We start from the raw sequence: 17,732 nt of genomic DNA on the forward strand, positions 1-17,732 counted from the left end.
TTTCACTTTCGAGGGGTGCGACATGTGACTGATGGGGGGCGTTTTTAGCCGAAAAAAACGACCATGTATAGTAAGGCTTTTTTTTTAGCCGAAAAAAACAACCATGTATGGTAAGACGTTTTATCCGAAAAAAACGACCACGTACAGTATATATGGCGTTTTTGGCCGAAAAAAACGACCATGTATATATATATAATAAGGCGTTTTTAGCCGAAAAAAACGACCATGTATAGTAAGGCATTTTTGGCCGAAAAAAAACAACCATGTATAGTAAGGCTTTTTTTAGCCAAAAAAAACGACCATGAATAGTAAGGCTTCTTTTTAGCCGAAATAAACGACCATGTATGGTAAGACGTTTTTATCCGAAAAACAACGACCATGTATATATATATAAGGCGTTTTTGGCCGAAGAAAACGACCATGTATATATAATAAGGCGTTTTTAGCCAAAAAAACGACCATGTAAAGTAAGGCATTTTTGGCCGAAAAAAAACGACCATGTATTTATTGTAAGGCGTTTTTAGCCGAAAAAAACGACCATGTATAGTAAGGTGTTTTTAACCAAAAAAAACAACCATGAATAGTAAGGCGTTTTTAGCCGAAAAAAAGACAGAAAAAAATGACAATGTATAGTAAGGCGTTTTTACCCCAAAAAAACGACCATGAATAGTAAGGCGTTTTTAGCCGAAAAAAACGACAACGTATAGTAAGGCGTTTTTGATCCGAAAAAAACCACAATGTATAGTAAGGCATTTTTTAGCCGAAAAAAAAACGACCATGTATAGTAAGAAGTTTTTGGACCGAAAAAAACGACCATGTATAGTAAGGCGTTTTTGGACAAAATTTTTAGCCGAAAAAAACGACCATGTATAGTAAGGCGTTTTTGACCGAAAAAAACGACATAGTACAGTAAGGCGTTTTTAGGCTGAAAAAAACGACATAGTATGTAAGGCGTTTTTAAGCCGAAAAAAAACGACATAGTATAGTAAGGCTTTTTTAGCCCGAAAAAAACGACATAGTATAGTAAGGCTTTTTTAGCCCGAAAAAAACGACATAGTATAGTAAGGCTTTTTTAGCCCGAAAAAAACGACATAGTATATAGTAAGGCGTTTTTAGGCCGAAAAAAACGACATAGTATAGTAAGGCTTTTTTAGCCCGAAAAAAACGACATAGTATAGTAAGGCTTTTTTAGCCCGAAAAAAACGACATAGTATATAGTAAGGCGTTTTTAGGCCGAAAAAAACGACATAGTATAGTAAGGCTTTTTTAGCCCGAAAAAAACGACATAGTATAGTAAGGCTTTTTTAGCCCGAAAAAAACGACATAGTATATAGTAAGGCGTTTTTAGGCCGAAAAAAACGACATAGTATAGTAAGGCGTTTTTAGCCCGAAAAAAACGACATAGTATAGTAAGGCTTTTTTAGCCCGAAAAAAACGACATAGTATAGTAAGGCTTTTTTAGCCCGAAAAAAACGACATAGTATATAGTAAGGCGTTTTTAGGCCGAAAAAAACGACATAGTATAGTAAGGCGTTTTTAGCCCGAAAAAAACGACATAGTATAGTAAGGCGTTTTTAGCCCGAAAAAAACGACATGGTATCGTAAGGCATTTTGAGCCCGAAAACACGACATAGTATAGTAAGGCATTTTTAGCCCAAAAAAAAATGACAGTATAGCAAGGCGTTTTGAGCCCGAAAACACGACATAGTATAGTAAGGCATTTTTAGCCCAAAAAAAAAACGACATAGTATAGTAAGACGTTTTTAGCCCGAAAAAAACGACATAGTATAGTAAGGCGTTTTTACCCCTAAAAAAACGACATAGTATCGTAAGTGTTTTGAGCCCGAAAACACGACATAGTATAGTCAGGCGTTTTTAGGCCGAAAAAAACGACATAGTATAGTAAGGCGTTTTTAGGCTGAAAAAAGCGACATAGTATAGTAAGGCGTTTTTAGCCCATGAAAAACGACATAGTATCGTAAGTGTTTTGAGCCCGAAAACACGACATAGTATAGTCAGGCGTTTTTAGCCCCAAAAAAACGACATCGTATAGTCAGCCGTTTTTAGCCCAAAAGAAATGACATCGTATAGTAAAGCGTTTGTTTGCCCGAAAACACGACATAGTATAGTAAGGCGTTTTTAGCCCACGAAAAATGACAGTATAGTCAGGCCTTTTTAGCCCGAAAAAAAACACATTCGGCCTAAAAATGCCTTACTATACTATGTTGTTTTTTTTCGGCTTAAAAACGCCTTACTATACATGGTCGATTTTTTCGGCTAAAAACGCCTTACTATACTATGTCGTTTTTTTCAGCCTAAAAACGCCTTACTATACATGGTCTTTTTTTCGGCTAAAAACGCCTAACTATACATGGTCATTTTTTTCGGCAAAAAAACGCCTTACTATACAAGGTTGTTTTTTTCAGCTAAAAACGCCTTACTATACATGGTCGTTTTTTTGGGGCAAAAAACGCCTTACTATCCATGGTCGTTTTTTTTGGGCAAAAAACGCCTTACTATACATGGTCGTCTTTTTCGGTCAAAAACGCCTTACTATACATGGTCGTTTTTTTCGGCTAAAAACGACTTACTATACAAGGTTGTTTTTTTCAGCTAAAAACGCCTTACTATACATGGTCGTTTTTTTGGGGCAAAAAACGCCTTACTATCCATGGTCGTTTTTTTTGGGCAAAAAACGCCTTACTATACATGGTCGTCTTTTTTCGGCAAAAAACGCTTTACTATACATGGTCGTCTTTTTTCGGCAAAAAAACGCCTTACTATACATGGTCGTTTTTTTCGGTCAAAAACGCCTTACTCTACATAGTCAGTTTTTTCGACAAAAAACGCCTTACTATACATGGTCGGGTTTTTTCGGCAAAAAACGCCTTACTATACATGGTCGTTTTTTTCGGCTAAAAAACGCCTTACTATACATTGTCATTTTTTTCGGCTAAAAAATGCCTTACTATACATGGTTGTTTTTTTTCGGCAAAAAACGCCTTATTACATGGTTGTGTTTTTCGGCTAAAAACGCCTTACGATATGGTCGTTTTTTTCGGCTAAAAATGCCTTACTATATACATCGTCGTTTTTTTCTGTCTTTTTTTCGGCTAAAAACGCTGAACTACACACGGTCGTTTTTTTCGGCTAAAAAACACCTTACTATACATGGTCGTTTTTTTTCGGCAAAAAACGCCTTACTATACGTGGTCGTCTTTTTTCGGCAAAAAACGCCTTACTCTACATGGTCTTTTTTTTTCGGTCAAAAACGCCTTACTATACATGGTCGTTTTTTTCGGCTAAAAATTTCGTCCAAAAACGCCTTACTAAACATGGTCGTTTTTTTCGGTCAAAAACGCCTTACTATACATGGTCGTTTTTTTCGGTCAAAAACGCCTTACTATACATGGTGTTTTTTTTCGGCTAAAAACACTTTAATACACATGATCGGTTTTTTTCAGCAAAAAACGCCTTACTATACATGGTCGTTTTTTTCGGCTAAAAATTTCGTCCAAAAATGCCTTACTATACATGGTTGGGTTTTTTTCGGTCAAAAACGCCTTACTATATACATGGTCGTTTTTTTCGTCTAAAAACGCTTTACTATTCATGGTCGTTTTTTTCGGCTAAAAACGCCTTACTGTACATTGTCCCTTTTTTTTCGGCTAAAAACGCCTTTTTATACATGTTCATTTTTTTTCGGCTAAAAACGCCTTACTATACATGGTCGTTTTTTTTCTGTCATTTTTTTTTCTTCTAAAAAATGCCTTACTATACATTGTTGTTTTTTTCGGCTAAAAAACGCCTTACTATACATGGTCGTTTTTTTAAAGCAAAAAACGCCTTACTATACATGGTCGGGTTTTTTTCAGCAAAAAACGCCTTACTATACATGGTATTTTTTTTTCGGCTAAAAACGCCTTACAATACATAGTCGTTTTTTTCTGCCAAAAACCCCATATATATACACGTGGTCGTTTTTTTTTCGGATAAAAACGTCTTACCATACATGGTCGTTTTTTTCGGCTAAAAAAAAGCCTTACTATACATGGTCGTTTTTTTTGGCCAAAAACGCCTTATTATACATGGTCGGGTTTTTCAGCAAAAAACGCCTTTTTAATTGCCTCCCTCACAGGGTGACAATTAAAGGTTTAATGAGAATACTCCTAGGAGGAGAAGGAGGAAGGGATGAGGAGTTCATCACTGGGAGAGAGCCAGGCACGCTTCGCCGCTCTCCTCGTGCTAGTCCTCCGCGCACTGGCTGTGCGCGTCTCCGTGGGGCTGTTGGCCACCTGTTGCCCGCCTTCCGCGCTGGCCAGGGCCGAGTAGTAGAGGTCACTGGACGATTCGATCATTTGGATGAGCATGAGGCTCCGGTGAAGACACAGCCCTCCTCTCTGAACGCGGGAGCTGTGCATTTTCCCCCAAGAAGAAGCGTAATAGATCCTCAAGGCTTGGGTGCTCACCTCCATGTCTGTTGACTTAAACCCAACACATATTACTGCCGCGATTACCTCAGACCGTTCTTAAAGTAACGAGAAAAAAAAGACAAAGTTACGCCGTTTCTTTTTTTTCTGTTTTTATTTTTATTTATTTTTTTGCTTGATTATGTATTATGTCATTTGAAGAAAGCGGCGTACCTTGTCTGGCGACGACCACCATCCGTTGAGCGTGTTTGTGTGCCTCGCGCATTCGAGAAACGCTTTGCCAACGTCACAAACGCGACGGCCGACTTATTTGAAACGCGGCGAATACGTTTTCGTAAATAACGCTTGTGACGTCACCGCGCCTTCTGCGGCGACACACGATAAATGGGAAGGCTGGTCAAAATTTGTTACAATCACACATGTAAGTAAACTTTTCTCCCATCCATTTTTTTGCACTCATTCCGAATCTGCCCTCGTTTTTTCTCTAGCTCATCAGATAGTCTACACATAATGATTATAATAATAGCCTAAACAGCCATATATTTAGCAAAGTTTATGATTGAAGAGATAGGTTAAGCAAGAGATTTGTTTTTTTCAAATGTCATATGTATACATTACAACTCATGGAAAAAGCCAGATTGCACAAGCTTTTTTTGGAGTGAGACTTGTGCAAGCAAAAAAGTAGTGTAGTAGGATACCAACATATATCAATATTAAAGTCTTGTTTTCTAAATCTTTACAAGTGTAAATGTTCACTTTTACATCCTCCCTTGGAAATCACACTGTGCAATCACTGGTGAGCTATTTTTAGCACAAGCCCACCAGCTACTTGTGTTTTTTTGTGGGTACTCGCTGTAACTATATAATATAGCTATGGAGAGAAACAAGGGCGAGGTAAAGTCCACCCCCCCCCCCCCCCCGCCCTCCTCTGGTCCAGTCAGAAAGGAATGAATAATTTAATTTGTTCCTTCCATTGATCATTATGTGGAAGGTGAGGTTATGCGCCAACGGACAAATTGTTGGCTGTTGGAAAACTGCAGATGTTTGTTTACATTCAATCACCAGCAATGCAGACGAAGTCTGGAAATTCGGGGCCTATTTTCGCTTAAGTGAAACCAGTGTTTCCCAGCCTTTGTTTAACCAACGTACATATTTGGTTTGAAAAATCTCTTGTCACAACACTAAAAACAAACAGAAAAAAAAAGGCCTCTACAAAATGATGATGGGAATTTGCTCACCAATTTATGTCTCTCTAACGTGCTCTGTTTGAATAGGCAGGCCCTCCTACGGGGTTATACATCGTCGATCCACTTCGGTCTTCTGACATCCTTTTCATTTTTTTGGGGCGGGGGGGGCTTCCATTGGGAGTTGCTCTTCATCGTTTCTCTTCTAGTTTTTCTTCACTACCGGTACAATATAAACTCTCCCCCGTAATAAATTAGATGTCTCAGCCACTTTTTCTGCCAAGCCTTCAATGATTTTAGCAGTTCTCATTCCACTCCAATTTCCTGGAGTACACTTTCATTTGTTCTCATCTCCCATGTCACTTTTAAAATCCTCCATATCTCCAGTGCATCAATCATGTCTTCTTTCTTCCTTTGCCTCCATGCCTGTGCTCCATATCCCAAGTCCACAGCCCATTTCCTGAGTGTCATGCTTAATTCTTTGGCTAGTCCTTTTCACCTGAGTGTCCTTCTGTTTCTTTTGACTGCAGTTTTGGCATTTGCTCTTCTAACTGAACTTCTTTCTGGATTGTTCTATCCGCTAATAGTATGCATTTGAAGTGCTGCTTATGTACTGTTTATCTTGATTCTTATTTAACTTGCTCCCACTTTAAGCGAATGTATCATCCGGCCTGGCCTTTGTTTTGTCTTGGTTGGGGTTGGTTTGGTTTTCTCAGTGTGAAACATACACCTTAGTTTAGAAAGGTGAATACACACGTTATTGTACCTTCCAGTGGCAGAGGATTGTTCTGCCTGTCAGAAATAGATTCTGTTCTGTCGACAAAGTTTTGAAACAAGTAATCTATCGCTAACCTACCGCTTAACCGAGCACCCTGATAACCATTGTCACCTCAGTTACGTCATCACCATGGAAACGCTTGAAAGTCATCTTCGGCAGCCCGATGCTGCCCCCTGCAGGCTGAAACGCGTCACCAGCGACAGAGTGTTTCATTCAGTCTACAAAACGTCGTGATCGTCTGCCTTTATGTATGTCACATTGTTTGTGTCCCCTTTCATTCTCATTAAACCCCGTTTACCACACTGTCATGACATCAATGTCAAAATCAGCATCCGTTCAGTCTCTATGACGTCATCGCAACACTGTTCACGGCCACTAGGAGGCACATTTACCTGGGATCCGGGGAAAGGGGTTACGACAGTGAATAAAAGCAATTTCGTAAACGTTTCAAAAATGATATGAGCGGGTAGTATCATTCCAAGAGTCCATTTAAAGCACCAACCCTAAGAAATGTGCCATGGTTTGCTAATTCCACTACTTACATTTGGTACGAAACGAGGTCAACGGGTTTTGAACCTCTCAACTCCGTTTTTGTCCCACTGCTCCACAAAATTAGACAAAAGACAATAATCGACAAGAAACACGAGAAAAGTTCTGCATCTTTTTATAATACAGAAATATACTCACAAAAATATCATTAGCCCTGGCAAATCACATCTCTTTGCTCTTTTAAACGTTATTCCTAAATATATTTACAAGGTTCAGACAGCGACACTTGTTGATTTTACATTCAATCTTTTCTCAATAACATTATTTAGGAAAAGGTAGATATATTTGGCACTCGATGTTTTGACCCCTCAAAATGCAACACCGATCCAGCAGAACCTCCAAAGTCAACCACAAATGTTCTGTGGTGCTGATTGATATCGAAACAATTTTGCCACCATATTGTGAGCTCATTTTTTCGGGTCTCAAATTGTCACCATCATAAGTCCTTTCGAACAGGGGTCACCAGCTTTCTTGAAAGTTACATACCGATGATAAGATAAGATGTGAAAACCTTTATTTGTCTCACAATGTAGAAATCTGCAATATAATTCTCATTCATCCTCCCATTTGTTGAAGTCATGCGTGAAGTTCACCATTACGGTTTAAACTCCCAAGTTTTGTTTGAGAACCACAACTGTTTGGTTGACCTCCGAATTGTACTATTTGTCTGTTCGACTTTGGAGGCTCCACTCATATGGAAAGCATATTAGCTGACAAACAAAACAAAACCAAAAACTCACAAGACACAACACGAAGAACACTGTGCAGAAGCTGTCGGTCACGGGTTAGCAATACTGCTTTATGAAGAACTGATGTGGTCAATGCTAATCCATCCATTTATCTATTTTGTCTGCCACTTTTCTTCATTCAGGAAGGTCCTTATTATTTAAGGACCGTGGGTAGTCACTATCTCCAGCTGAAAGTCTACAAAAAGAGACCACGTCGTAAATGAAACCACACCGGTCTGCCTAAAATTCATTTCACAGTGAAACACTCCCAAAAAAAACTCCGGAAAAAAAATTCATCCACATCCACGAAATCTTCACTCTCATCCTGGCTGGAAAATAGGAAGATATGTAATGCTACATTGTTTCCTTCATAGGGGAGACCGCCACCCTCTCCTGCTGCTAGTGTATCAACTTGTATGCGACCATGTGAGGACATTCAAAAAGCAGTCATGTTTGCGTGTACGTTGAAGGCGGAGATGCCTGTTGTTGGACGAGCTGTGAAGCTGTAAGCGGCGTACGCCACAACAGAGCCCACCATCAAGCCTGTCATGTAGGAGACGGTCATCACGTTACCTGCACAAAGAAATGCGTCGTTACGGCTCATTCATCCATTTTCTGATCCACTCTATCCTCACAAGTGTTGCAGGGCGTGCTGGAGCCCATCCCAGCCATCTTCGGGCAGTAGGCGGGGGACACCCTGAACCGGTTGCCAGTCAATCGCAGGGCACACTGAGATGAACAACCATCCGCGCTCACACTCACACCGAAGGGACAATTTAGAGTGTTTCATTCACCTGCCGTGCATGTTTTTGGGGATGTGGGAGGAAAACGGAATACCCGGAGAAAACCCACGCAGGCAGTGTTAGGGGGGGGGGGGTGTCACTCGTTCACTGTACTGCACTCATTCAAACAAGCCTGACCTCGTCTAAGTGAGATGTGACGCCGTCTTACCTGCAAGCTCCCTCTGCTCCGGCGCCACTTTGCCAGCGGCCTGAATCATCGGCACGGAGCCAAAGTACCCGTTGGTAACGCCCATGAGCAGGGAGAAGAGACACGGCCAGGCGGGGTGGGCCAGGGTGGGCGCGTGCGCCGGGTACACGCACATGATGAAGAGAGGTATGAAGACAACTCTCAAGCAGGAGAAGAAGAGCAGGCGGCCTCCAGACCAGTCGTAGGGCAGCGCCGCCAGGATCTGAACACACGTCGATGCTTCCAATGCTTCTTTCTCGATTGTTTTGAGGAAACGCGCAACGTGCATCAGATGCTCCTCACCTTGCCAACAAAGTCGGACATGTTGAAGGTGGCCATGATGAGGATGGGCAGCCACTCCCCTAAGGTGGGGTTCCTCATCTCGGACTCCAAGCCGGGGAACAGGCACAGAGTGATGCTGTAGGTCACCGCTATGGACACCATGTAGGCCCAGATGACACGGGACACCACGTAACGATGCAAAATCAGGTCTGTATCGAGAGGACGCACATAAACAGGAATAAATGCCAAATGCGTGATGAGCTGAGCGCACAAGAGGGCATTTCTGTGAAGTCATTGGCTATACCTCGAACACTAGGCCAGGTTCTTCTGAACTTGATTTTTGGGGCGTCAAATCGCACATATGTCCCACCCACATATTCCTCAGTGCCCTCTTCTGTTGTGGGTGGCCCCATTGCGCCATTCCCCTGAGGAGGAAACAAAATCGCCGCCAAGGCCGCATCAAATATCGGATAGAAAACATTCATCAGCGGGCTTCTATGTCTTCTTTCCTTTCACGCAACATGCTTGAGAAAAAAAATAAAATACTGTATGCACGCATTTGGGCGCATAAAAATTGCGAAGCTCCAGCGAGTCACGATGCCATTAAAAGAATGTACCACCATTTTTTTTTGGTTTTCTTTTTATCCCCAAAACAAAATACAAGTATGATTTCACTCTTTTTTTAAGAGCTGACGGTGAATGAGGCCCAATGTTTTTTTATGGTTGAAGGACACGATTTAATGACACAACACTCAAGGAACCATAGCTCACAGTTCATGAATATATTATTACAAGTGGCTGTCCCAACCCACCCCCGCCTTGATTAAAGCGACAGCATATTGGCTGTATGACTTCAGCTTCTGATGGCTCCAGCCGTTAGCGGATCACTGTGAGCGACTGCAGCTTGATGTCAACACACGCAAGCGCACACGCGCGCGCGCACTAATCCATTCGTTGATGAAAAGGTCTCAGGAGCCAGAAGGAACCACTCTTCCTGATTATAGTCGTAATGTGGAGCACTGCCTTTGGTTTCCCCTGGCAACCGACACAAAAGACTCCCTGAATCATCCCCCAGATGCAGAGGCAAAACACACACGCACACACTCTTGTTGTACGAGGACTGCACGAAAAGAAAAGTAGGCAGACCCTCGTGCGCAACAGGACAAATGTTTAAATAAAAAGAGGATAGCCTGAGGTGAAACGTGGTCCTTACAAGGCTGCGCAGGATTTTAGTGCCGCTCGATTATCAGCTCGATCACAAGTGCAACGAAGGCAAATAATAAATCACTTGTAGCATTTCTTCTCTTTCGTGTGTGACCTTCTCAAGTTTATTTCCGTGGATGCTTGTCGCTCCCCTCACCACCTCCGGCTATCAAGAGGATTTCCAGCGTTGCCTCATAATAACATCAAAAGGGGAATGTTCCATTTACAAAATGACTTTTTGTTTGGTTTCTTAAAAATTCCTTTATAACCTGACAGTACTATGTGATAAATATGACCGGTGGAAAAAGATAATAAATCAGCCCTCTCCGGGACCATCATGCACCTCTAGTTTGATTTGAAAGAAACCACAGCGCCAGAGGACAACAACCCATCACACAGAGAAAAAGCGTGAGTGAACAGATGTCAGCCATTTGCTGTTACCTTGTGATTTAGGAGCTTTGCTGAAACTATTGTGTAATATCTAATTCTGCTTGGTAGGTAAGCTTATCACTTGTTTGTTTTGTTTTTTTCGACCATTTTGTTTGGTGCTGCGCCTTAAGATTTTCCTCACGTATAATATGTGCCCTGGCTCATCAATAAATTGTGCAATACCGTCTGAATGCAAACGTCAGGGTGCAACTTACAAATTTAACTTCCTCCGCCGTGACGTCATGGTGAACCCTGTAGCCGGCGGAGTTGCCGCGGGGGTCGTGACCTTTGCCCGGACCTTTGCCCTGGGCGTGGCTGGTGTAGTAGCGGATGAAGCGGGAGCGGCGCACCAGCAGGTGAAGCAGGAAGCAAAGCATTTCCATGCCAATGGAGATGAGGAAGAAGATGAGCGTGTTCCTCCTCTCGTCTGGGATCAGCAGCTTGGTGAAGATGCGAGACAAGGAGATGATGACCCCGGCGGTGCCTGCATGAAGACGAAAAACCAGCGTTCAATATGTACGGACGCATGAGAGACAAAGCCGGAGCCCATTGTGCAAGATCGTGGTCAACGGAACACGTGGATATTTTTGGGACTCACTCTCTCCAGTCATCACCCCCTGCGTGTACCTCTTGGGCAGCATCCCCATGTAACCATAGAAACTGGACTGCTGCACTGGAAATGGATGAGGAAGCGGTTTAACAGTCAGCCAGTGGTGGGCAGCGCATTTCGTTCCTCTTAACTCATTCAGTACCAGCCAATTCTAGACCAATTCTGAAAAGACGTTTAAAAACGTCTTTGGGAGTGAATGAGTTAATACCACCAATATCAAATTATTATTAAAGAAAAAAAAAACTTGATGCGCCAGAGTAAAAATGAGGGCGGATTCAGAATCAGGCCAAAAGAATAGCCTAGAAAAGTTGACATGAATCTCGGATTTATCCTGTTGGTGCTTGACTTCATTCTCAATTGCTTTAAGATGATTTATTGCTCCATGCAATATTTTTATGCTCCATACAATGCTGCTGTCTGTCCTCGCTGCTGTTCACGTTCATTTTTATATGTCATGAACTGTTTGCACAGTATTAAGCGTGCACAGCAAATACACTCCCACTGCCTGGCGTAAATATGTGTGGATTTCAGATGATTTGATTTCTTGAACGCTGCTGTCAAATCTTGAATTGCCCTTTTGGCGGGGGGAAAAATAGGAGCGATTCTATTCTATTCTATTCTAGCGATGGCGAGCTGGTTTGCTCACCTGTACAGCCAAAGGCAACTACTCCCACTGAGACCAGGTTGATGACATAAGCTTGACTGTTGGTGAACTTTGCCAACCAGACGTCAAATACGCTGACAAACACCAAAGGCCCCAATGCTAAGATGTAGCCTGCACAAAGAGAGAAAGGACATACACACACACACACACACACACGCACACACACCATGGAGAGGTCAAGATGATCATCAGCCATTGAAGAATCCCCACACTTCAATCTGGACTTTAGAGAATTTCTTTGCAGAAACATATTTCCATTCTGCTCTTATGATAACAAACACTTTGAAACTTTCATCTAATTGCTAGCAGCAAGAGGAAACCGACAGGAAAGTTTTTTTTTTTTTTTTTAACTTTCACGACCTCCGAGTGGCTTCTCAATGAGATTCAAGTCATCAGACGGAGATGTTTTGCCAACCCGAGGCTTTTCTCTGTAGGTTAATGTGCGACTCACCCACGGTGATTCTGGTGTGCATACTGAGTCTTTCCACCAGCACGTTGTTGAGGAGGACGGCCAAAAGCGCCACCAGGATGTACGTTAGACTCATGTCAAACACGATGGATGTCCCTGGAACGGGCGGTTCGTAAAAACATCGTTGGCCTGACGTTCTTATAAGTTGCATCACGTTCACATTGATGGGTGTTGCTCGTACCGCTGAACTTGTGGTGAAGGTAGTCCACGTCTGTGATGAAGCTGTTGTAAGGGAGCAAGAACCCGACTCCAGCCAATAGCATTGCAAAGTAGATGCCATGGTAACGGTCGTCAGGGATCGGCTCCTCAAAGTCTGAGCGGGAAGGTGGCAGATGAGAGTTATCGATAAAAAAAAAAAGAATAGGAAATCACGGTCCGGGGCCCGCACACGAGACCGTTATTAAAGCTGATTAAAAGGAAAGACGTACAAGAGAACAGCAAATCTTCTGATGTTGTTTTTTTAGATCATTTATATGCATATGGTTGATACAGATGGATAAGTGGGGTGTTTTTTTTATTCCTATTTTGATGAACACCAAATTGACCCCCTCTTATAAATGTTTAACATCGATGAGATTGATTTCATTGTATATGCAGCGTCATTCTCTGAAAGTGAAGGTGTTGCATAGTCAAGTAAAAAAAAAAAAAAAACTACAAACTAATAAAAAGCAAAAACTCTACACACCCAGGTTGAGATGCCTGCTTCATGTACTCGGAACAAAATTAGATCATTTCAAAACGGTTTTACTAATGTGATCCGTAATATTTAATTACCCGTCACTTGCGTGAGATAAACTGCAGAAAATGGATGCGGTACACTGAACGATGACCTCTAGCCGACTTCAAAATAATCCCTTTTGTGTGCGCAGACAGCGTCTCACCGGGCTCAGACAGCGCCAGAACGCCTCTCTCCGGGACGTCTTTGCCGATCTCCTCCTCTTCCAGCTGGTAGGAGTCAAAACTGTAGCTGTGCACCACTCCGCTCTCTCGTCCATCCCTCCACCCGGCTCTCCCCCCATCCCTCCACACGTCCCTCTCCTCGGGCGTCTGCGCCGGGGTGGCCCTGCGACGCTCCGCTCCCACCACGTCCATCTTATGCAGGCAAGTCGGACCTCTCGCTAGACACTTTTGGGTGCGGGCATGTTGCGCACAATTCCCAACAGACGCCCGTCGTGACAGCAGCGGGTGGGGCGGGAAACTTTGGGATGGTTGGAGGAGCTGCAGGGAAGGAGAAAACCATGGGAACCAAATGTAAATAGATGTGAAGGTAGAAGATAATATTCGGTCATAAGCTTCAATAAATGTAGACGGTGACAGACAAGCCAAGGTTGTACGAGATGTGGGAGCTTTGTGTGCGTGTGCGTGTGTGTGTGTCTAGCCTATTTACTGAAAAAGAGCGGGTGACAAAAGATGCATGACTGTGAACCACTGACAGTGTACATGCATCATACAGTTCATTCAGTTTACGCACAACACACCCGTCACCCACACACAGCATGCAAGCGCTATGTCAGGACGGTAACTGGGCTCCATCTTTCAGTGGCTCTCATTAGCTGAAGGCTGTTGATGTAAAATTAGTCTCGATGGGACACGTGCTCCTCTACGTCATATACACGCAAACACTTGTGTCCGGCTGCACGAGCCAAACAAGCCGCTAAGTAACCTGAACTGAACAAGATTTTCAAAACATAAAAAAAATGGTGCCTTTACAAAGATGACAACCAAACAACAACCACCAGATGAAACATGCAGTTATAAGAATACTTTATCTGATGTATAAATGTAACACAATGAAAACAGAGCTATCTTGACAGACCCCAGCACTGGAATAAGAGGTCGTGTTAGGTTTATTCCCCCTGAGGGGGTGCGATTGGGTAAAAAAAAAAAAGCGCCTGTTTATTTGCAGCTGGGTAGCCGTTCCAATGACGACCTCGTGCAGGCGCTCGCGAGCTTCTTGGTTGAAATTAAAAGGCAAGCCTGCGACATGTGTTGAAGAGCAATCAAAGCTCTTGCGGCTTCTGTGGTGTTTTTTTTTTTTTTAATTCCAATTAGCACATGCAAGTGTGTTTTTATCGCATGTGCCCAATGCATACCTGTCAACTTTTCGGAGCGCCAACCTGTATAAACTACCAAAAAAAATCCTTATAAAGAGCAAAAAATCCTTATAACATACCAAAGCATTTTATGTCAAAATAACGGCAGAAAAAAAACCCACGAAAAAATCCTTATAACATACCAAAGCATTTTATGTCAAAATAACGGCAGAAAAAAAACCCACGAAATTTTCAATGATATTTACTAAGGATATCCTTTGGAGCACTGGTTGTGTTATCCTTCGTGAATTGCATCATACTTGGCTGTTTTTGTGATTCTCGGGCATTCCTTTGGTGCAAGTTAGACTTCAAACTTGCACCAATTTCACATCATGAACTCCAGATGCAAGAACTTTTACTTCGCGTTTGCAAATTGTGCAATGAGCATATTCTTCTGTCTTACCGGGCATTATTGCGCCATTAAACTGCGATATCCATTCTTGAAGAAACCTTCCATTGTGCTTCGTTTTACTTCTCTTTCTTGTTGGTTCCATTGCGCAGTATTCACGATATATTTGTTTCCTTGTAGAACTTGCTTGTACACTACCGAAGTATGCAATGAATGTTTTCAACTAGGAACCACGTAATTTACTGGAAAGTTGCCGGAAATGAAAGCATTCGAGTAGACAAAAGCAAACGGAACTACCTGTTAGGGGAGGGGGGGTGGAAATTTTCAGAATCCGTATGATCTGTGCGATACGGCCATATACGTAAGATTCACCACAAAATCCGTATGAACTACGGCTAAACCGTATGAGTTGACAGGTATGCCAATGGTGCGCATCTTGAACAGTGCACACGTTCATGAAAACACAACGCGCATGCATCCTAGCGCCGTTTTAGAAAAAAAAAAAACCCCAACAAATGCGAAAGCTAAACCGACTACCGCAAAAGACGATTGCTGTTTATTTTCTCATTGAGTCCGCCCAGCTGCGCTCCCTCCCAATTATTCTCCCTTCAGTCAAGTTGCGCTTTAAGATTTTTTTTTTAAAAAGGCAACAACAACAGGTTACCTCCGTGCCGAGGCCGCCCCTCTGTCTGACCGCCCCTTTCTCCTGGCACCGGTGGCTCCTCAGTCGGTCTCCATCCAGACGGAGCCTCGCGCCTTCTGACGCAGCATCCAGCGGCTGAGGAGGAAGAGGATGGGAGAAGCACAGAGAGAGAGACAAAGAGAGAGAGAGAGAAAGCGAGAGAGATAGAGAGAGAGAGAGGCTCGCCGCTTCGTCCCGTCTCTGCAGTTCTTCAAAAAAAAAAAAAAAAGTCCAAATCTTCTCAGTCAACAATGCTTACGTTTTTTTTTTAAGAAAATCAGTGGTGCAGTGGCGAGACCCACTTGCCACAATGCTGGCACAGCAGCTTGTGTCACTTTTTAAATATGTTAATTGTTGGAGACTCAACTTGTGCTGGAATATGTATCCAAAGGAGAATAATAATAAAAGACCCTGCAGTTACATCACATGGATTTGTACTTAATACATCCAGTTCACACCCGCACCCAATATGTATTCATGTTGGCTATCTATCTATCGACAATATTAAAATGAATATTGAGGCAAATAACGCTCTTCGACCTGTGACCCGACCGACTACCTCAACTCACACATTGGGAAGTGAAGAAAGGAAAGATGAAGAGAGAGCTCGAGACAGCGGGGCAGCAGCAAGTCAACCGGGTGAAGACGAGAGATGAAAGCCAAGAGAACAGGTGCAGATGTACGGATAGAGAGATCAAGGGAGGGAGCCAGATGGAGGGGGGGGGGGGAAGAGGAAGAAGAGCATTTATTTGTGAGGTGATGCAGATGAAACCTTGAAAAGATGGGAGATACGTATTATGGGCCAAGCGCGCCAAATGTTTTACTTTGCACAGGATTTTGTGTATTCATGTATTTTTTAATAATAATCTGTGGGTCCATTGGGTTTTGGTACTACTGTATATTTGTGACTTTCATGTCTGGATGGTGATCAGCTAAAAAAAAAAAAAAGTGTTGAAAGTGATGATTTTGAAAAACCGTGTGTAACCGAGAGGCCTGCTTCTTTTCCTCGTTCCATCCCTTTCTTGTCACGAGTATATTTCTTTAGGGCCAGTGAATGCCTAAAAGCAGCTCCTGCGGCTTGAATGAGATTATTGTCGAAACAAGAGGCAGTCCTATGGCGCATCGCTGTCCAACTGACGTGTCCCATGTTGTTTGGCCACACAGGAGAAACTGACAAATGCAAAGGACACACGGGAAAAAAAAAAAGATGGAGTGCATGATAGACGGCTGAACAGGAAGTGGCAGTGTATTAGAAAGCCCCCCCCCCTTGTCTTCTTTATCCTTCCATCTTCTACCCTCCTTTGGGTTCTAAGCGCCTTTTCTTCTTGTATTCCCCGGCATCGTTTGCCATCCCTCTCTACTCCGCGCCCGAATGTCCTCTCTTCAATATCCTCTTTTCTGACCGAGCGTTTCTCCGGCCTCATTCTCTTCCTCCACCTCCATCTCTCTCCATCGGCTTCAAAGAGCTGTCACTGTGGCAGACCTCCAGGGCACCTGCCTCTTCAAGTGGAATCAAATCATCCATCTCACACTGGTTCCCTATGTGTGTGTGTGTGTGTGTGTGTGTGTGTGCGTGTGTGTGTGTCTGTGAAGTGTACTCAGGCCCAAGGCGGTGCAGCAACAAACACGCCAAACACAAAAGCGTTCAACAAGCAAGCCAAATTGGGCAACAGCGTGATTTCTTCTTTTAGATTTATTGTGGAAATGTAAATCACGTGGGCGCTAACGTCAACTGTCCAAATCAACAGAAGTGTCTTTTGTTTTAATGCGTTTCGATCAGCATGCAATTTGTTGCTGTTGATTATTGACTTTTTCAGACTGGAAGACTTTAGTTGTGAGTTAGTTGACAATGAAAAGCTCAAAGGACACAAAAAGAGAAGAATTTTGGGTCAGTATGTGTGGTGAAATTGTCAAGCTAAAGTACATTTACTTACAAGCCGGCTGAGTGCAGGACATTTATAAGTCCTCCTTCTAATTAAAGTCATTCCAGAGAAGCCTCAAATCACTCCAATAAAAGGAAGAGTATTGGATGAAAGCCAAAACAACGACTGTGCACAGTGTGTGAGTGTGTGTCTCTCTGTGTGTATCGATCTACATTCCATATTACATCCATCCCTTGAGCCCGGCCAACTCCACGCACAAACGAGCCAGAATTAGATCACTCTATCCTCAGGTACAGTACAGTATGTACAACAGTGCTGCGGGCAGGGTTGTTGTTCTTTGATTGAATCACTGAATAATCTCGCGCCACCTTACCTCTCTGAGCTCATCCGCCCCTACACACCTGCCCGGCGCCTCAGGTCTGTGGACCAG

The 17,732-nt window shown here is 42.9% G+C and overlaps 1 protein-coding gene across 2 annotated transcripts; it reads right to left on the minus strand.

The window, feature by feature from the left end:
* Positions 1–7,039: 7,039 nt before the first annotated feature.
* Positions 7,040–15,617, minus strand: slc29a4a (solute carrier family 29 member 4a). Of its 2 annotated transcripts, none has more exons than XM_086132361.1 (11): positions 15,402–15,617; positions 13,177–13,513; positions 12,477–12,608; positions 12,278–12,391; positions 11,809–11,937; positions 11,151–11,225; positions 10,768–11,036; positions 9,225–9,345; positions 8,942–9,129; positions 8,621–8,861; positions 7,040–8,242 (listed from the first exon to the last, which is right to left on the minus strand). In XM_086132361.1, the coding sequence occupies exons 2-11, from the start codon at positions 13,385–13,387 to the stop codon at positions 8,106–8,108; spliced, it is 1,617 nt and encodes a 538-aa protein (XP_085988487.1). In that variant the 5' UTR covers positions 13,388–13,513; positions 15,402–15,617; the 3' UTR covers positions 7,040–8,105. The 2 variants fall into 2 exon arrangements, with proteins under 2 accessions (XP_085988487.1, XP_085988486.1); XM_086132360.1 differs by lacking the exon at positions 15,402–15,617 and adding an exon at positions 14,792–14,975.
* Between the last annotated feature and the right edge of the window lie 2,115 nt (positions 15,618–17,732).

Source organism: Hippocampus guttulatus, chromosome 16 (genome assembly GCF_054856545.1).
Source record: "Hippocampus guttulatus isolate MCC_2025c chromosome 16, RoL_Hgut_1.0, whole genome shotgun sequence".
Classification (NCBI taxonomy): domain Eukaryota; kingdom Metazoa; phylum Chordata; class Actinopteri; order Syngnathiformes; family Syngnathidae; genus Hippocampus; species Hippocampus guttulatus.

Excerpts from the sequence above, each read along its gene's own strand:
- slc29a4a (XM_086132361.1), bottom strand. The coding sequence starts at position 13,387 with ATGGACGTGGTGGGAGCGGAGCGTCGCAGGGCCACCCCGGCGCAGACG. Across the intron at positions 12,392-12,476 it reads CCTTCACCACAAGTTCAGCG|GGACATCCATCGTGTTTGAC; the intron begins GTACGAGCAACA and ends CGCCCGTTCCAG. Across the intron at positions 11,037-11,150 it reads GGGGGTGATGACTGGAGAGA|GCACCGCCGGGGTCATCATC; the intron begins GTGAGTCCCAAA and ends GTCTTCATGCAG.